Source organism: Podarcis gaigeae (genome assembly GCF_964106915.1).
Source record: "Podarcis gaigeae genome assembly, chromosome: 2".
NCBI lineage: Eukaryota > Metazoa > Chordata > Lepidosauria > Squamata > Lacertidae > Podarcis > Podarcis gaigeae.
The window spans coordinates 69,809,373-69,830,544 of record NC_139679.1 but is presented as its reverse complement, the minus strand read 5'-3'; the positions used below and the strand labels follow the sequence as shown (position 1 = coordinate 69,830,544).

General features: G+C 41.3%; 1 protein-coding gene across 14 annotated transcripts; it reads right to left on the bottom strand.

The window, feature by feature from the left end:
- Positions 1-1,588: 1,588 nt before the first annotated feature.
- Positions 1,589-21,160, bottom strand: ZNF346 (zinc finger protein 346). 14 transcript variants are annotated; one of them, XR_014561123.1, is made up of 9 exons: positions 20,689-20,879; positions 16,388-16,491; positions 16,198-16,293; positions 15,432-15,618; positions 14,524-14,760; positions 11,270-11,355; positions 5,650-5,743; positions 4,847-4,889; positions 4,169-4,264 (listed from the first exon to the last, which is right to left on the bottom strand). XR_014561123.1 is itself a non-coding variant. In XM_083726313.1 (8 exons), exons 1-8 carry the CDS (start codon positions 21,067-21,069, stop codon positions 4,190-4,192), a joined length of 897 nt encoding a protein of 298 aa, XP_083582439.1. In that variant the 5' UTR covers positions 21,070-21,160; the 3' UTR covers positions 1,589-4,189. The 14 variants fall into 14 exon arrangements, 10 of the variants coding, with proteins under 10 accessions (XP_083582439.1, XP_083582432.1, XP_083582434.1 ...); XR_014561122.1 differs by lacking the exons at positions 4,847-4,889; positions 20,689-20,879 and adding an exon at positions 21,009-21,160 and having other exon boundaries at positions 1,589-4,264; positions 15,474-15,618; XR_014561124.1 differs by lacking the exon at positions 4,847-4,889 and having other exon boundaries at positions 1,589-4,264; positions 20,689-20,873.
- Positions 21,161-21,172: the final 12 nt, after the last annotated feature.

The window sequence follows — 21,172 nt, the reverse complement described above, 5'->3', positions numbered from 1 at the left end:
ATTCCTTCTCCGCGATTAAATATGACACAGAGAGCCATGCATTAGCAAGGCTTTGTGCTGCCACCTGATGGTAAAGCTCCATTCATAATGAGGAAAACCTGCCCCAGGACATAATATATGCAGACACTTTCCTCTAATTTGCAGGCACATGAAATATTCAGGGATCTCAGAATATATATATTTCCACAGCAGTTTCAACGATGAGTGTCTATTGCAGGCAGAGGAAACACCACACTGAGGAACAGCTAGGTTCTTTGGTACAACGGAACAGCGAGTTTAGCAAGCGACAATATAACTGGGTCATCTAATCTAGTGCTTGCTTTTACCAAACTCTTAACCATTTCAGAACATATGCCTTTGCTGTAAAATATGCTGCTTCTCACGCACTTTGTTTTTTCTTCCTTCCCCCCAATTATCCTGAATCTTCACACTTCTATCATAGCAAGAGCATATATAATCTAATAGGTGTTTTTTTGGGGGGGAGTTTATTTTTAAAAAAGGACAAATGATTAGGACAAGTGATTCAATTATTTCTACATCATATTAATAATAAAAACCAGAGAGGGAGAGAGGAAGCAAGCAAGTACTAGACTAACCTCAGGCCCCTACATTCTTACAAAGTTCATTTACTTGTGTATCACTGGAAAAGTTAGGAAAGGCACAGTGAACCCTGCAGGAGTTTTACCTGCCATAAGACAAGCTTTTTCACATTTAAGGAACCATTCTGCTAATAATCATAAACTTCTTTGATTTGAATTTGACAACTTGTATCTTTGGTTCTTGTCGAAGATACTCCTTGAGTGTCTATGCATCAAAATATGAATTTGCACTGTAGTAGCTAGTCTTCTGCTACAGAAGCAACCAAGAAGCAGGACAATGTTCAGGTAGCTCACTGAAGTTTCTTGAAAGCCAGAACTTTAGCAGTGTTTGTAGTATCCAGACAGATGAGAAGTTTCTTGGCATCCTTCAAATATGCCACAAACATATCAACAGGCCTTGCACTGCCACTTCTATACTGTCAGTAGTTAATATTGTCAGCAATTCTGTTTCAGTTCAACTCTATTGCACCTCATCCCAAGCCCTCAAAACAAAAACCCAATAGGTATCTACTGTTACTAGATCATGGTAACCTCTTTGCATAGTGTGCTGAGAAGTGGATCTTCATGGGCTATAGCACACACTGCCATAGTTTCACTTCTATGCATGCTTTAAAGCAAGATTCAGCTCCAGTGGCTGTGGCTAAAAGTAGTCTCTCTCCCTTCTCCCTGTAATCCACAATGCTGCCCCCCTAGCAAGCTGTTCAAGCACACACAGTGCAATTAACACACATCAAATTATGGTATTTATGCTAAGTTCTCATTTTACATAATTTGTTTCAAGTGCAGAATTTGGGTTTTCCTGGAATCATGTTAAGACCAGCCCTGTATGTTGATACCCAGCTCCTAGGGTAAAAACTTGACACAAACCGAAACAGAACATCTACTGTTAATATGAATAGAAAAACAAAACTTTAATCTCTAGAATAAGGTGGAGTGTACCTGGCTATATATATATAAACCCAACCCAAATAAAATGCAAGAGACAAATGGAAATTCATGAATTTATCATGACGCTTCCATATCAGGCTGAGCCAGCATAGTCATCATGTTAATGATGTAACAGAGTACTTACTCAGCTTTGGACTTGCCAAAAATATCAGTTCTAAGCAACTGTAACAGAATGCAATATACAACAGAAATCAAATTATAAGGTTAGATCTTCATGGAGGCAATCATCTTGCTCAAATCTCTACTCTAGGCTGCGAAAGTTCATTGGGCAGGTCAAAGACTAAAATCCAAGTACAGCACAAGACACTGGAGAACGCCAAAACAGAAAAGTCAAATGCAGGAAAAATATGAAGTTTAAAATAAAGGGTTAGGCACACATAGCTATTGTTTAAGTCAGAAGATACATTATTTGCCCCATCAATTATTTACAGAAAAGCTGCATAGCATGTGCATGTATGCAGATAGAGCTTTTCACCACATGTTGTAAGAGCAGAGCCTTATGCACAAGGTTACTTCAATATCTCCCCCTTAGTCATGGTGTTTGATTGAGGCTAGATAAAGAAATAAAGCAATTTTAGGGACTTACAGGACAAACACTGCTCAGTCTGTTGGAATTGGGAGATGTATATCCAGGACACCTAGCCTCAGGACTCCACCCCAGTACATAGTGGCAAAAGATAAGCTTTTTATTGTAAGAAAGACTGGAATGTGGTAATGAAGCGTCACTGTAGGGAAGATAAGAGGGAATGCAAGAAGATGCACCGCTGGTGTGGTCTGACGTGAACCTTACCCTGACTAACAATACTGCTGGGAAAGCACAGACAAAGACTCTCTTAAGTGTTCTAGGGTGGTACAGACTGAGTACACAGACATATCTAAGAGGAGTTGCATGTTAAGTGTAAATACCAGTAGCAATATTCACTCATTTCCATTGGAGCAATACTGCAGATGGAGGCACAGAGGCTATCAGAAAAGAGAGAAAGTGTGTGTCTCCAGTCAATACCCTGCCCCACTCCTGTAGTCAGAATGGAAAGGGGAGCAAAATCACAATGAAAGCCACCAGATAAGGTAGAGGACAGGACAGTCCATCTCCCATACCTAGGTTCCAAAAATAACTGCCACCCCGAAGATGAGGTCAGGAATGTAATGAAGAATGAGAGGCCCTATGAGACACAGAATTGAAATGTCTACACAGAATACTGGTTTGCTGCTAATTATGGGGACTCATGGGCTAAACAAACTTATAAGCAGGGACGACTCCAAAGCTGTAGTCAGTCAAGACTCAAGAGTACAAGCTGTCCAATTTTAATGAATGTCCATTTTGATCAATAACACGGAAGCAATTAGGTAGGAAGGGAGAAGCACTAAGGAAAAAAGAGCCACATCCTGTTTTGAACACGAGTAGAAAAGCAGTTTAACGATGGGCTAGGCAAGAGAGGAGTATCTCACATCTCTTGCCTTTATGCTTATGTGAGTGTTTTTTTTTTACAAATAAGATTAGCATTTCAACTGATTGTTTTGGAAACAGGCCATCTGGCAGACTTGAAACAAACTCAGATGTTAGGAGACTTCAAGCTTACCATCTTATATCCATACAAGGGAAAAGGAAATGACGAAAACGCAAACTAATTTTACCTCTGTCCACAATGCTATGCAAAGCACTATTTTTCAGCTTAGAATTGCCTCAAAGTCAGACCATAACTGCTTGTTCTTTCACCCTTGCTAAACCTTTGTACAAATTAATTAAAAAGCTTTAAGGTTCTGAAAAAGGACATTTTTTCAAACCTTCCATCATACCAAAAAAACATTTCTGATGAACATTTAACACAACAGAAAGCTGTACATAGTGAGGCTCAAAAGCACAAGTTTCCACAAGTATGCCAGGAACCGAGGGAGAAGTGCAGTTTTTTTGGAGGCACTCCTTCTGCTTGCCTTTCTGAAGCAGATTATGCATACTACTAACAGAAACAGCTTTTTATTAAACAGATTACCAGATGTTCCAGAACCAACATCTGCAGAACTACAAAAAGGATGCAAATGGCATATTGGTGACCTAAGAAACTCTGCACACAAACCCAGTTAATTCAGAAAGGGGCACGACAAACACAGCGATGTAACACCCCATTTCTAGGCAAGGAGGAGATCATCAGTCTGCCCATTATGCCCATTCCACATCTCACATTTAACAAGCACCCCATAATCAAGAATTATGAACTTTCTTCCAAAAGTTGCTCTTCTCTGGCTGGTAGTGGGTGTAGAACTCCCATCTGCTTCTTCCGGGCAGAGGGAAAGGATGGGCTTGAGAGAGAACACTGGTAGGTGCCAAGTCTTATTTGTGCCAGACACAACTCCTACTCCTTCCTACCTCACCCACCGGCCGTTACAGCAAGATATTACACAATGAAAACTATTCTAAAGGTCTTTGCAAATGCCAACTAGTATATCTGTCCCTTCTAGATCCTTTAGCCAATAGTTAGTTCTGAATCAGCTTGTACACTGCAGGATAGGAGGGTTTCATTCAGCCAGAGGAACAATAAAACCGTAGTGGGTTGAGAAGCAATGTTCACTTTTGGGCCACCGGCAATCCAAAAAGAGCGCAGGAGCTTCCTCTCTAGAGGTCTTGGCTAAAATAGCTGTAGCCATCAGGGCCCGTTGTCTCCTCTCGTGTGTACAGCTGCTTCTGGTACCGTGCTGTAACAGGTATTCCTCCTGGTATACTGTGGATTGAGACAGAGATGGGACAGATTATTGAAACTGCTTCAAAAATGATCACTGCAAAGTGTACAGGAAATGAACATCTGCTTCTTGTGGAATCTCAAGCTGGACCAATACTGTGCAAAATCCAGTTGTCTTGAAAAATCCCACTTCCCATTCACCACAATAAAACACCCTGCAAGTGAGTGATGGGTGGGGATAGCAATCCGATAAGATCTGCAGTTTTAGCATACAAAAATGGCCTCACCTGTAGATTTAACTTCATACCAACGGAAAATAATTACAAATCTTCGGATGATTTCTGCTAAAAGTTATATGCAACAAGGCAGTACTGTCCACTTTTGGCAGAATGCCTAAGCTGCAGCACAGACAGAGCCACAGCCCTAAAACTTGTTTGTCACATAAAATGCCATGCAAATCCCATGTTCAGCACATTTGGCAAACAGAGTTTCCCCAGCAACTTGAGTGCACCCACGTGCTTGCACAGACTTGGAAAGACCAATGCCACCACCAGGATATAACATCACCCGAGTGCTTAACGTATGCTATACAGAAAAGGTGATAAGATTTCTTTGATGCCATACCCTGTGAGTCTTCATGTTTTGTGGCGATTCCATGGTGCTTTGACTGGTCCCACAAAAACGAAATTAATATAATAGAACAATCTGCAGATCTCTGTGTTAAAATGATACAATAGAAAATATTTTTCCTTGCTAACACCCCACCCCCCACCCCCATGGTCCCAAAGACAGGCAACACACCACTTGACATGTTCTATGAAAAATATTTTGCTTTATGGAGTTCTCCAAGAAAACCTGTACCCATTTGACAGCGACATATACTGGAAGTTCCCCCCCCCCCAAATTTCTCTACAAACTTTATCAAAATTAAAAATGCTTAGGTGAAACAAAAAACAAACAAAAAACAACTTTGAGTAGTAGATGCTGGGTATGGTACCTAGGAACTTGATGCTAATGACCAGAATAGCAAGAGAAGTCAAGAGGGCTGCTGACCCCTACATGTCTGAAGCACATCTATGGAAAGGCTGCTAGGACAAGGCCCAAATCAAGTAAGAGGTTACAGTTGCCAAATTGGCTTCATCGATTTGGTTCTGGCCAAGTGAAGGAGATCCACACCAGACAACATCATTTGGAGAATCTGCAATGTGTTATTTGACTCATAAACCTCTCTTTCCCCAAAATGCTTATTACCTTTAGTACATAAGTAGCAACATAGACCTTTTAAACATTAGAGCTGCCTGCAGATGAATCTGAATTTTTTTTTGGTAAAAATCCAGACTATAAGCCAGATGCGAGACAATGCTTCCTATTCAGTGGCAGATTATACAATGTAGCTACTACAGACCGAAGAATATTTAAACACTTACTGGTTCTTGTGTTTGAAGCCGCTGATGTGAGCTTGGTACTGCTCTATGGAGTTCAGTACTATGTTACAGCTTTCACATGGATATCCCTTCCCAGCTGAAAGACAGGGTTAAACAAGTGTGAGCACCAAATTCACTGAAGCAAACACTCCAATGTCAATTACCAATTGTGCAGTGTTGTTCACAGTGACTAAGCCAAAGATGATGCTAGGAGTTCTAAGCCAGGGGAGAGGAAGAGGATCCAGCCAAATAGTTGGATTGTGAGTTCCCCCATGGTGTCACTTGACAGGTGGAAAGGGCCACCCTATGGCAGGTAATCATGACAGCAGGTGACAAAAATTCAAAGGAAAAATTTGAGGGACTCATGATTTTCCCCGCTAGCCTAGCTTGAACTCAAACTGGGCTGCAAGGGAAGATTCCTGCCAAAGTAGAGTTTGCAGAGATAGGCTCCACTCAGGAGCTGAGTGGTATCAGCCACAGCATGGCTTGCATTGGGCACCAAATATAAAAGGTGTCAAATACAAGCCACGCTTATCAACCAGGAGTGCACATCTGTACCTACCCCACAACCGATGCCGTATATGATATCAAGTGTGGGGCAGGTGGGCTTGATTTGGGGGAACCTTGCTGGGCCTAATTAGGCCCATATTAGGTTCATGGTTCCAGAGCTTCCCCAACACTGCTCTAAGCATTGCTATCCAGCTCCAAGCTGCCAATTTTAAGTTGCACGGTAAAATGATCTCTCAGCACACAGTGAGCTTAATCAACAACGTTTCCAAGAACATTCCTCTGACTCAGGGTCAATTACAGAAGATGTGGGAGGATCCATGATTAGATCTCCAAATATATCTATTTTTGCTGACAACTACTGAAGGGAGTTTCAAAATCTGAGTAGAGTAATTCTCCCTCACACCATTTTTATTATCTAAATGTTTCTGCCCCAGCTGCTGTTTGCCTCACTGGGGAAAAATACACAGGTATCTTTCACCCTGCATGGTAAACAGCAGCTGCTGCTGCAATACATGGGGTGTGTTAGATAAAGAAAATGACATGGAAGGTATTAGGCCTAACCCCCTGCTTTCCTAGGGCCACTGCTCCAATTAAATGGGGGGGGGGGCATTTAAAATAAAAATAACCAGAACAGGGTGTCGTGGGAGGGAAGGAGAGAGAGGAGGTTATTCCATTTGGCAAGCAATGCTTGCACTGACAAACGACTGGCATAGTGTGATGCTGAATTCCACTTCAAGTGTCTTGGGGCACCTTAAAGAATAACAAATTTAATACAGCACAAGCCGTATTAGTTCTCTCTAGTTCTCAAAAGCTTGTGTACTAATAAATGTTACCCTTTAAGGTGTCACAATACATTTTGTTGGTTTTGCTGCAACAGTTTAAAGTACGTGCCCTTCTAGAAAAAAGTAAAAACAGAAATACAGGAAGATGTGATCACCGATCTCCTGTTCTTCACAGGACTCCCACTGCAATTTTATTTTCTATATTTGTCCCTTTTGCTCTGATGCTTAAATTGTTCCAGAAGAAAAGTAGAATATTTTAAAGCAAAGAAACAGAATGAGACACAATGTGTTTCATAATGCAGTAGTATTCCATTTTGTGATTCATCTGCTTCAGGTCATCTATAGTTACTGGGGCTGCAATCCTAAACCAATTTGCATGGGACTAAGTCCCAAAGAACACACTGACACCCAATTCTGAGTAGATATGCATAGGATTTACTGTTGAACCACCTTTTGTAAGTTTGGTATATAATGTATTCAAGCTACGTTGGTGGATTTTCTTCAGTACAGTTCTCCAATAAAGACACGTATGTCTGTTTTATCATCTAGGGGACTGGTATCAGTGAGAGGAGAATTTAAGAGGCAAGGAATACACCAGTGTCTTCATGCTAATACTGCACAAGTATGGATGCCACATTGCAGGAAAGAATGAAGAATGGGTATATTATAATGGCAGCTGTGCACTATGGAGAATTCCAAGGCTCAAAGCATCTGCTTAGATGAGAAAAATGGTGTTAAGACTACATTCCAGAACGGTTCCTAACTGTGAAACTGGATCAGCCACTTGTAGAATCAATTTGGTTGGAAATGCAGATTATAACCATCTGATGCCTCAGAATTCTCACTTGGGAAGCATATTAAAGTGTTCTTGTCTGTAACTACCATCTCCTTTGCTGCAACAGCCCCAACGTTCTCTCTCAATGGGCTTTAATTATAGGAAATGCAGTTATGTAAGTAACTTGAACACTGTTGGAATATCTGTTCCCCAATGGTTAGGAAAAGCAACTTTTTACACAGCAGTAGCAGGAAAGTTTTGAGTTTGTCTAGGCAAGGGTGGCCAATGTGGTGTCCTCCAGATGGTTCTTGGACTACAGCTCTCCTCAACCCTACCCATTGACCATGCTGGCTGAGGATGGAAGGCATTCACTGGCAAAAGCCTAATCCCCTGCTGTAAACCCACCTCCATAGTACAAGTCTACCATGCTACCCTGTGTGGAATATAGGAGCCAAAATGGGCATCCACATAAAAGGAGGTGCAGCACACAGAGGCATAGTTGACAAGCGTGTGATGTGGCTACTTAATGCTGTATGACTATGAAACAGCAGACATCAGTCTTAGGCATCCTTCCGCTTCCCCCAACTTATCTTAGCTGGAAATAGTTTTTAAGCAATTTCTGTGAACAATTTTCTCAGTTCTAATTTGCAAGTGTTGACAGTTTGGGAGTTCCAGATCTTAATAAAGGTAACATTTTTGGGGCCTCTAACTTAACTCCCACCTGTTCCCATTTCAATGAATCAAATAAATCCAAACTGAGAAAATGAATTTTCTGTCTTTTCACTCAAGGATCATGAGAAATGTAAAATAAAGTTCTCTAGTCAGCTAGAAGGGGAGTCAATTTATCATAAACACAACAACACTAAAGGCTTAATCAAGGCTATTTACCCAAACACTGTAAACAGCCTGATGAAAACTCTTCTCAAAAGGATTGAACATACTATGGTGAATTCATGACACTGCTTCTCTACACTGGCTCACCAATCACACTGCTAAAGACTCAAGAGGAGCATTCTCAGCAAGGAGGAACAAAATACATTAAAGGTTTCAACAAAAAACAGCACACATAAAACTTGAAATATCTCCCACCATTCAACCTTAGATGACCCTGGGAGAAAACGTGTTCCTATCCACTTTCTCTATACCATGTATAAATTATACACCTCGGTTATGCTCATGGGTCTCACACCACTGTTTTTTTCCAAGCTAGGAAACCTCAAATGTGATCCTTCCTAATAGGGGATTTTCTCCTCTACCAGCATCATTCAGGATGCCTCTTTCTGCACCTTTCCCAGATCTACAACATTTTTCCTGACGTGCAGTGACTACTACTGTACACAGTGTTTCAAGTGTGATCACACCATAGACTTATATAAAGGCACTATGATACTTACATTTTTTTACTTTTCAGTTCCTTTCCTAATGATCCCCCATCACTGAATTATCCCCCCCCCCCAAAGCAGCCAAACATCAAGAACAAAGGATTCATTCTGTGTGTACTGGAAGAGAAGGTGAACTATTGGCCTATGAAAAAAATCTACTGATTTCTAAATGAACAAAAAACGGGCATGGGTACAACAATACTGTTGCAGAACTGTATTCTTATTCCTGCTACGTTGTGCCACAGAAGTGAAGGTAATCAGATGATGATGATTGGTTTTATTTTGAAATGCCAAACCCCATTGAGGAGTACTATGCCTTTCTGCATACCTTAAATTAAAAACTCATTCACACTATTTGTCTGTGGTTACTGTACGGCGATTCTCATCAACAGCCTTCTAGGCCTCCTGAAAACCTACACAAATGGGTTGGGGGACACTCTGAATGCAGTAGGGGAAAGGGGCACTGCCTCTACCCACCCTTTCCTCCTTCAGCTCACCACACCACAGCCTACTGCATTCAGGAGTGCCTACCAGCAACTGACAGTGGCTTTTCAGGGGGCTTAAAAGGCTGTCAGAGAGGGAAAGGGCAAGATGATTACCTTCCAACTACACCATTCTGCTGCAATTTCCCTGTAACCAAGCAACTGATACCAAGGTCTGCTTCATTAACACTGAATAGTATTTTCACAGCCTTTATTTATATACAGGATATCTGTTTGCAAGAGGGCAGCAGATTTCCCACTTGAACAACAGGACTTCCTCTTTCTTTCTTCTTCCTGCCTTCTCCCCCAAAACTGCTCCAAAGGGTTGGGGGACCCCTCCAGAGCAGCTCTGAATGGTGCATGGGGCTTCTGAGGAAGGAAATAAGGGGGAAGCCTGTTCGTATGATCCTGCATTGTAGTCATATTTGTATAACATATATAGTCATGTAGTCCAGCACTGGCTGGTTTGCTGGCTACAGCTCCTTTCAGACAGAGATGAGTTGGCTACTGTACTCCATGCTTCCTAAATTCAAGATGGGATTATTGCAAAGCACTCTACAAGGGGCTGCCCTTGAAGATGACTTGGAGACTTCAAGTGGGGGCGGCGGCCTGGGAGAGGACCTTCTCTGTGGTGGCCCATATGTTGTGGAGCTCCTGGGGCACAGAGGGTACCATCATTATACAGCTTTCAGCAAATGCTGAAGACACACCCCTTTACCCTGGCTTTTGAAAATTTAGATGTATATTTTTAGGACCCACGTTGTTTAAAACTCTTTTAAATATTGTGGTTAAATGTTGTAACCTGCACTGGGATGCTAGGGTGATGGGTTGGTAATTAATATCATTCATATCCTCTGCTATTTTTTCTTCTTCAGTAAGGACGTTTCTTGTACTTTACCAATATTCTTTAAACTTGACACCAACTGTATACATCTAATACAGCCACATCATACAAATGTTTGTTTCTTCTTGAATTCAGCATTTTTTTTCATTTGTATGTTTCACATTTATGCCAAGCAAGAGGCCCCTACATCAGCTAACAAGAGAAAATTGCAATGTAAGATATAATCACAAACAAGTTTCCCTAACATTATCAATAGTCCTAGCAGTAGTAAGAACAACAACAGCCCAGAGCACTTTCCTCAAGGGACTTTTCCAGGGAAGATCAGTCTTGGGACCTTTGGAAGGAGAGTGCATACCATTTATGCCTCCTTGGAAAGGGGGTTCTAAGGAAGGAGCTCAACTGGAAAAATCCCTGCCTATAGTAGCCATCCATCTGAAGATGGAGGCATCTAGAACAGGACCTCTAATGAGCTCAGCTTGAGATGTTTTGAGGTGGTCTTTAAGATAGCTTGATCTAAGTCCCTTTAAAACCCTGAAGGTCAAAACCAGGACTCTTAATTCGGGTAGAATCCAGTGGATTTATTTATTTATCATTACTATTCAACTCTTCTAGTGCTTCTGCTTGTTTCCAAACAAAGCAATTTTGAATTGGAGATCATATATCATTTGTTTTTTATAACGTATTTATTTCTTTTCTCCACTGTCCCTAGGAATTCTCTTTTCTCTTTCACCACTTCTTCCATGCCCTATAACATTGCTGCTATTGTATTATCATTTTAGCTATTTGTTGAAAATAGTATAGCCTGTATCAATGTTCTTGTATATCTATTCCCCCCCTTTGATTCTTACCAAGAGTATTTTTGTGCTCTCCTTCCATAGATAAGTTCCCTGGTCCTTGGTAAGATTTTGGTTCTGGGTTTCCCCCTGGGTTTGATCTATATTAAATAAAGGTTATTATTACTTTTCTATTTTTTTAAAAAAAATTTAGATCTGCAACTTACCCTCTATGCATACATTGTTTGCGTATTATTTGTTCTACATACTCTGCTGACCATGTTTCCCTCTCTCTCTTAAATATGCACTGCTTTATTTCCCCCCTTCTTCAGGATGTGTTTGAGGAGCATGTTAGTTTGCCTGGATTTTGTAACAGGACATGGGGGATAGTCAACCCTGTGTCTTCTTCTCCCTCCCACAGTCCCCTGTACTCCCCAATCTCCTCCAGAGGTCCCCCTCCCTCTGGAAGAGATTCCCAGGATGTGCAGCGGCTGGAAAGGTAGAAGAAGTCCCATTTGCACAATTGGAAATCTGTTCTGACGCAGCCGGATGTCACTCAATTTTTTTTTGCTTTTCTTAACTTTTTTTTAAAAACACCCTCAAAAAGTATCTGAGGATAGTGCACAATAAAAACATCAGCACAAATGTAGAATTACCAAATCTCCCCACGGTTCCAAATACCTCGATAAAGTTATATTATTATAAGTTATATATTATATTTTAAGACAAAAGTTCTTATCTGAGAACACTGCCCCCAAATTACAGGCATCAAGGAGCTAAAGGGGGGCAGGACTGGTGGGGGGCGGATGTGATAAGCAAAGTTCAAGCTAGGTGGCAAAACTCAGAAATGCTCCTCCTGGTAATGCTAGCTACCTTTCAAAATCCCCAGAGCTGCTAGAATGAAAATATGCCATGATGAAACATCTTTTTGACAGGGGCATCCAAGGACTTGTCATCATTGACTTTTGCCCTCTATCTTCTGAAACATTACCCCACCCACACTTCTTCTTTATTCAGTGGTGATCACTCGTGGCACAGTAAGATTGCCTTCCATGAACATGGTCTTAACAGTGAGTCCGTATGGTAGCCTGCATATGGAGAGGCTATTTTAGTTCAGCCTTTTAGTTTTGACTCACATTAAATTTATATAATCTGCTTGTGTTCATTTGGATACCAAATTCTCCTTCTGCGTTTCAGTTCCCTCTCCCTGCTTCTACCCTTTGCTGAACTGCTCCTCTCTGCACCTGCTATCTGCCAGGCATGTGAAAAGCACATTGGCACATTAAATACCCTGCTCCTAATCATTATGTTCCTATTCAGTCCTACTCTGTGCAAAGTTGTGCATGCCAGTCTATTCTGTGGCATGGAACTTATTCACATCCAACTCTGTACAGAATCACACTACGCATTATTAAAGTTGAAAGGCAGAGGCTGTTTTTAATTGAGAATTACCTTTTACTTGGGAATTACTTTCCCAATTAAATGCACTTAAAAATAAATAAGGTTTCTGGCATATATATTCAGTGTTCATCTTTAGGTGCTTATTCTGCAACCTTTAAGAGTGAACAATTTTTGTATATGTTCAAAACACACAGTTGAGAGCTCCAGTTATTATGCCACTTTGTGTTAATGAACCTTAATACCATCACAATATCTCTTTTTCAACAAAAGCTAATGCATAGCTAAGTCACTACTTTGAAAGAAATTTCCTGGATGCTTTGCACTGCGTATCATTGCTTGATACAAGCTGTAATAAAGGTTCCATTTCCTAATCCAGAGAGATACTGCACAAACCTTAACGGGTTCTCATTGTTTTCTACAGATGTATATTTTGAATATTCAACTTTTTTTCCAAATCAACCAACTGTGGCTTGACTTAAATGATGTAATAAAACTTCAGCTACTTCAAATGCTTGCACTGTCAGACTCATTTGTAGATGGTTCAAGCTTTGGGGTTGGATAGCCCAGACTCATTTGTTAAACCATATGTTTCCAAGATGTTACTTATTTAAATTCCATAGTCTTAACTACCTTGCTGAGGCAATTTCGAAAATACATTAATTCCCTCCCATAGGTCAGCTTCATTTGATGGCTGTCAAATCCACAATGTATGCAAACATTTGCCCTAATCAAAAAGGCACTTTGAAAGATATTGTTTCTTCAACACAGGTGACTATGTTGGAAATGATGGGTGTAATAGCACTGTTTACTTGCCATGGTTGATGTCTTCTATATTCTTTGTACTGAATACAATCATGTTGTGAACAACTATGTCATGTTGGGAGCTGGATTTTTATCCGAAGCCAAGGAGAAATGTTCTCTGCTGGATATGCAGTACTGTACGTCTTCAGTATTTTGTTTTACCTACTGATTACAGTGTAACTATCACAGAGCCTCAGTGAAGCTTTGTCTCTTTCTCCCACCTACCTCCCATGCTCATGTAATTCAGAAAGTTTCCTTTTCAAAGTGTGTAGACCAGGCATAGGCAAACTCGGCCCTCCATATGTTTTGGGACTACAACTCCCATCATCCCCGACCACTGGTCCTGTTAGCAAAGGAAACATCTGGAGGGCAGTTTGCCTATGCCTGGTGTAGTCAGACTAGTAAAAAAAAAAGAGAGAGAATACACTGTCAATTCTCTGCTCTCCATTCAATCCAACACCTCCAACTACCTGGTAATTCTCAATATAACCTGGACAACTTCTCGTACTTTCTCAGAAGCCCTTATTTCCCCATTCACGTGCTTTTTCAACTGGCACTGTCCCCACCCACAAGCATAAACCATTCCTTTTCTTTTCAACTTTTGCCCCCCAAAGTCGGTCCATTTCCAAGTCATCTTGCTTCTCCCTTTCTAACATTACAAAAATATGGGCCCTTCTCTTTGCCCCTTCAGCAAAAGCTCTTGCCCATAACTTGGTCATGCCTTGCTGTGACTTCCTACATTCCTGTCTAGTCTTCCACTGTCTCACCTTCACTCACATTCATCCAGCACTCTGCATTTTCCTCTCACCCTTCCAAGTTTCAACCACCTCCCTCCTTTCAAGTACACATGTGTGGCTGGAGGTTCTTCCTCGTTTTCAGGATTTTGTGGGGAGCTGGGAGCCTTTCCCACCCCAAACCAAGATTTTCCTGACTACTTCTGCCTGTCCCCATTTGAAGTGATCAATTCAAGCCCATTCCCTCTACAACTGGTATACCTAATGTAGTGAATTATTTGAGAGCTCGTTTTTCATGCAGGGCATTTCCAACAGAAGGCAAGTTGTGGCTTTGCAAACCTTTACAACTCTTCAAGCGCTTTATTCTGGAAAGTCTTGCTGTTAAAAACTCACCTGTTGAAGCTGCAGGTTCATCGGGGCTTCTCCCATAGTGTGCCATTAGCTTAAGTTTGGTCTCTTGCTTTTTGTGTTTCTTGCCCACGTAGTGTTGTTTTGCCATCAGGGGATTATTGAATGTGGCATGACAGAGACTGCAGAATTTGTCTGGGTCAGAAGTGTTTTGGTTCTCTTCATTAGAGGGCACAGTAGTGGGAGGCGGATTAGCTGGTTGTTTCTGAGCAGGTACAGCTCCTGTAAAATCAACCCCCCCAAAACATATGAAGAAAATCCAATCAGAAAAGTCTAAGGCACAATTTCATGTAATCAGAACAAACACAATAATCTCAATTGTGCCAAAGCATCCCACTTAGAATAATTATTTTCTACATAAGATTTGGATGAGCTTACTGTGCGCATGTACATAAATATTAGCTACCAATACAGTGATCAAAAATAACAAAGAAAGATTTTGGTGTAATGTTTGTTATGTCTATCTATCTTTGACCACCAGGATCATCAAGAAAATTAATCACACCAGAATGCAAAATTTCAACTGGAAAACATGTTTTCTTGAACTCCCCCAGTGTCTGCCTCATTATCATATATGTGAAGAAGAAGAAGAGGAGGAGTTTGGATTTGATATCCTGGCTTTCACTCCCCTTCAGGAGTCTCAAAGCGGCTAACACTCTCCTTTCTCTTCCTCCCCCACAACAAACACTCTGTGAGGAGAGTGGGGCTGAGAGACTTCAGAGAAGTGTGACTGGCCCAAGGTCACCTAGCAGCTGCAGGTGGAGGAGCGGGGAAGCGAACCCGGTTCCCCAGATTATGAGACTACCGCTCTTAACCACTACACCACACTGGCTCTTCTGGCAGGGTTCACTCTTCTGTGTTTGTACAATAGATACCCAGGAGCCTATTCTGACCTGGACTTTTCAGCACAGCACCAGGAGACAATTCCTCTGTACCTTCTGCTTTAGGAGGTTGCTGCTTCAGCTTTAGATTCTTGGCATGGGTCTTGCCTAGGTAATGGGAGTTAGCCACAACAGGCGACGAAAAGGTCATATTACAGATGGAGCAGCATTTGTTCCTGTCTTCTTCACTGCTGCCCTCCTGTTTGTAAGAAGGAATGAAAAAATTTACTGGGGCTGCAGAATGAAAGTTCATCAGCAAAGTGTTCCAAGTTCAGTAACTGGAATTTCTTTTGTTCAGCTTCACCCTATCCTTTACTGAACACACTGAAAGAAGCTAGAGAAGACTATTAAAGCTGTTCAAGACATGTTATGTAGCAAGATACAATTGCCATTCAGTTAGTAGTTTCTGTTACTACAAACAGAATTCTCAATAGTGCGCCAAGGCTGAATTCTACTTTTCAAATAAATTTAGTATGAAAAGGGCTTATTATAAGTAGATCATATAACCATTTTATTCCCAATGGCTTTTGAATGAGTTATCTCCTTGCACTCAGCTTCTTCATTTTTCAGTGTACAGGTACATACAATTAGGTGGGCAAAGTTTAAATGTGCATTTGCCCAAGCAGAATAATGCATAGACTGTTCTTGCAAACAGTGCCTGATCTTCAAAATCCTCACTGGTGCATTATTCCACAATCCAAGAAACGCTATTTGCCAAACTTTCTAGTGCATTAAATTCTTTTACTTGTCCTTGGATTTCTGGCCTGTCTGGCATTACCTGCTTTGTATCCAGCTTTATTTTCTTGCTTGAGCAGACCTCCTCTTCACCATGGATAGCCATGTATCGACGAACTTTGTTGGCATGTTTCTTACTCTGAAGGAAACAGCATAGAAGAGCAAGATAACCATCTCAGGAATCCCACACACTCAGGGCAAATTTCAGTAACTGCCTGTAGATTTAAGCATACCTGATAATGAGCGAGCTTCTGTGACTCGGAGATGAGCACTGCACTACACACTTTACAATGGGCATCTGTGAAGATGTGGCTGTTCTCTTTGATCATACGATCCACTGCAAAAAGCAAGCACATCAATATTTTTTTAAAAAACAACAAGAAACTTTGCCAAGGGCCCAGCTATCACCTCTTAGGGGTTCTGCCAGCATCACACAAATGTTTGCACCAACTTAGAACACTGGTTAAATAAAGGTATTGTGGCAGATAATGACAAATCTAATTCCCCAATCGGGGAGACATAATTTAAAACATGTAAATACATGAAAGCAGTTTTTTTTCTTATCCCACATTCAAAGAAGGGTGAAAATGCACATGAGGTGGGAGTCATCTAGTAATAACACAGCAAAGAATGAGATGTCTACTGTTTCTTTGATATGCTGCATAGCATACTTTCCATCAGGGATGAAGTATAGGATTGAGCAATTTCCACACTGCTACATAAAGGACAGGCTAACAATAAGGAATCATGCAAAGGCAGAAGTAACTCTACTGTTAAGTGACATGCCAGGAGTCCACTGCAGAATAAAACCATTTCCAACAACTACAATTAATGATTTACCATGTAAATAATGTCGTTTAAGTCAGCACAGAACACTACACAGAAAGGCTCGATATTTCTTCCTACCATTGATCCATGCCCAATTTTAAGTACAATGCCAATGCTTTCATTAGTCTTCAGCTAAACAGTCAATTGGCTAATGGGTCTTTCAGTTAGAGACGCACAGAATGTCTGGAATTGTTTTCCATTTCCAAAGTTGCAATGCTTAGTGCCTCAACAGTGTCAAGATGATAAGTATCACTTTGTGGTCAGCAGCTTGGTCAGTGTGGTGTGCATGTATGCAGGTCTCTTAGGCAATGATCTTACAAGCAAGAAGTTGCTATTTACACACTGATTAAGAGGCAGACTGGAAATATACAAATGTGAGGGTAGAAAATCTTCACAGCTGTGATTGATTTGTAATTGTCTTCAAAACACATCCCTTACATTCACTTTACAAACTCTTCAAAATCATTATATTGACATGACAAAGTGCATTTCAAATACTGCCATTAGGCACATCAGGGGAAGAAGATCTATTTTTGTTTTAATGACCCAGTACAGCTTAGTATCATCAGCAAACCTGGCCACCCAACTGCTCACTCTTAACTCTAGATTGTTTATTAATAAGTTAAAAAGCACAAGTCCCAATACTGAACCTTGTAGGACTCCACTTTCTACATCTCGCCATTTGGAGAGCTGTCCATTTATTCCTACTCTTTGCTTCCTGCAACATAACCAATTCCTGATCCACTAGAGGCGCTATCCTCTTATTCCTTGACTTATGCAGGACTCTTTGATGGATTTGAAAATCCAAGTATACTATTTTAACTGGACCACCTCTATCCATATACTTGCTGACACTCTCAAATAACTCTAATAGGTTTGTGAGACAGGCCTTGCCCTTGCAGAAGCCATGCTGGCTCTGCTTCAGTAAGGCTTGCTCTTCTATATGCTTGGTTATTTTAGCAAGTTTCCCCAGTACAGACATTAAGCTAACTGCTCTGTAATTTCCGAGATTCTCCCCTCACGGGTTCCTTTTTCAAAACTGTTGTTACATTGGCTACTTTCCAGTCCTTGGGTGTGGAGGACAAGCTGCATATTTTTGTTAGATGATCAGCAACGTCACATATGAGTTCTTTGAGAACTCTCAGGTGGCTGCCATCTGGAGCTGGCAATTCGTCAGTTCTTATTTTGTCTATTAGGCCTCTCATCACCACTATCTGCCTCGTCTATACATCCCAGATAAAAACTCTCAATCATATATCCTCAATGATTTCCAGCCCATTCTGCATAATCATAGAGGCTGCAGCAGAGGGAGAGAAGGGAAGCACAACTATTTTACCAACTCCGCTGAGAGACCAGCTCCTAGATTGTAAGTCTGAAGGCAAAGACATTTTTTTAAAAAATACTAATTTAGAAGTAACTTTGGGACTCTGTTTGGCTGAAGTATGTGGTGAAAATGCTCTAAATTACTAAAAAAAATGAAAGGGAAAACTTGGTATCAAATAAGCTATCCTTAGGAAGGTTAGTGACAGAAGACTTGTGGCACCTTTGCTGAATCTACAAGTGCATTTAATCTTATTATCATTATTTGCATAGCATATACAGAACTTGAATAAGTTTATTCCACTACCACCCCATCTCACACAGAAGTATACAACTCTTATGTCTTCAGGAACCAAGTAAAAAAAATTACTACTAAATTAAGGTCATTTCCTAAAGTAACACTGTCTAAACTCACATATTTTATATAATCTAGGTTATTATCATTCCAACAAGCAGTTAGTGATGCTTTTATCTTGAATTTACGCTGTAAGAAATACCTTACTTGCAGAGGCAGTCAAAAGTTAGAGGTGATTTAATAAAACAGACAACTTGTAATAGTTGACTTTCAGCACACTATCTAGCATTACTTAGATATCCAATATTACTCTCGAAATAAAACTAAAAAAATTGACCAGTAGCACCTTAGAGACCAACTAAGTTTGTTCTGGGTATAAGCTTTCATGTGCATGCACACTTCTTCAGATACAATGAAACAGAAGTTGACGACTGTTAACGACTGCAATTAGTCCTACAGGAAAAAGCAAGGGATAGTATGCAGATGACCAAAAATAGTTTTAGCATGTGTGATGAGACAAGAATCCAATATCTCTGTTCAGACCAGGTCTCCCCATAGTTTTCAGTTTAGTAATAAGTTGTAATTCAGTATTTTCTGCAGCCTAGTGACATACGGTGGCTTAACAAGAAACATCAAACTTTAAACAGAACTGTACTGTACTCACTACACATTTCTACCAAAAGGTTCACAACTGGACATGGTAACAACAGAACAAAGTTGGGGGGGGGAGCTTTGAGCACATTATAAACAGTAGTTTTCCTGTAACAGCTGGGCAGAGACTCCTGTTTCACCTTTTCTACAGTAAACAAAATGCTTCTAAAATTTTTAGCAATTGTGAATGAGAGTAAGACTGCTGCCCTAAGACCACCATATTTCATTAAATATATATTTGTACAGCTATTTAAAAAGAAGCTGACCGGGGGCAGGGGGAATGCTCCAGTGAGACTTGCATTTAAGGAAATGGGTCTATAAAAATACAAAATCAGCATCAAAAGCAGGGATAGGGAACCTGTGGCCCTCCTGATGTTGTTGGATTCCAGCTCCCATCATACCTGACCATTGGCCAAATTGACTGGGGCTGATAGAAGTTGGAAGTACAACAACATTTGGAAGGCCACAGATTTTTGAGTCCTGTCCAAGGCAGTACAGTATAACGTAACAGAAGAAAGTTTGCAAGCTGAGTATTTGCACTGTCCATAATCTGGGAAACCTACATGTCACTGAAGTACAAAGATTCAGAAAGCACAGGGTTAGGATTTCAGTGATTAAGGGATGAGGAAGCACACCCAACCCACATGTTTATCACCCCCATTCCATATCCCCCCCATTCTCATGCCTTCCTGTTATTTCACCAACATTTTCAATTTCTTGCAAATTGTCTAACTTTACTGTGACCACAGAACACGTATTACACCGGTTGCAGACCAGCAGACAGTAATGCTGCAGTAAATCAAGAGTTCTCTGCAGTACTCTCCGTACTCACTCATCCTAGGTTCATCCACCCTCACCCACATCCCAACAAGAACATTTTGCTGCTGTTCATAAATTTTATTGTTCTGAACGGGAACTGTATGCACATCAATAACTGAAATGTATGGCACAGAACTTGGACACTGTAAAGTTTGTTATTTCTTTAAGACACCACTCTGGAAGTTTAAGGAAGAAAGGAGAGTATGTATTTTCAACCCATTAGAAGGATAGAAATCTAATCCCATTCGTAAAAAAACAAGCCAAGGGGATTTAGGAAATCACACAGCCACACATTCTCAAACCATACATACTAGGGGGAGAGCTGCATATGTACCATAGTCTGTGAATCATACACTGTCCCATAAAGCAGACATGAAAGTTCACTTCCCTCACATCACACAGAAGAGCAAGGAACAAATGGCATGTGAGGGGACAGAGAAGCCAGATTTAAAGCCACTCTTTAACGAGGATTTCATTAGCAAGGGGAGGACGACACATTCTTCTACGCCCGCTCAATAAGCACGAAGATCATACACTGAAGCCTTGAAGCAGCTGAAGTGATGGCTAGACCTGAATATGTAAGATGCAAGCTTTTGTGGGACCTAGCCTAAAATTTTTTACATTTTGTGAGTGTGTGTATATTAAAAACCAGGATCGATGGAATCGGAAGCTTCAGGCTGCGAAACGAGCAGCGGAGGACTTCTTGGAGGTGGCGGAAAGAACGCAGAGTTAAAGGGGCGCTCGCTCCGCCTCCGTGGGTCAAAAGAATCGGTAGCCACTGGCAGCCACACGCGGGTGTGTGGGGAGAAGAGAGGCCAACAGGCCCCACCCACCACGCTCCTGATGCAGCGCAGTAAAGCAGAGCCGGGCGGGGCAGAGTAAGGAGGAGGCAAACCCCCGCCTCCCTCATAAGGAAGATGACAGAAGCGCCCCCGCCTCACCTGCCTCCTTCCCCACCGGTAAGGCTGAAGCGTCCCCGTTGCTATCCGCTTCGTCCGCCATCTTATCCCCGCGTCGCCGCCCCCGAGGTACCCGCCTTCCCCCGGACCTCTCGTGGATCCCGCGAGATGCTCCTGGCTCCAAGACACGTATCGCGAGACCTCCC

Coding starts and splice junctions, on each gene's coding strand:
- ZNF346 (XM_083726313.1), bottom strand. CDS start 21,069: ATGGCGGACGAAGCGGATAGCAACGGGGACGCTTCAGCCTTACCGGTG. Junction 16,492..21,008: donor ACCGGTGGGGAAGGAGGCAG/GTGAGGCGGGGG, acceptor TGCTTTTTGCAG/TGGATCGTATGATCAAAGAG. Junction 15,619..16,197: donor TAAAGCTGGATACAAAGCAG/GTAATGCCAGAC, acceptor TCTTACAAACAG/GAGGGCAGCAGTGAAGAAGA.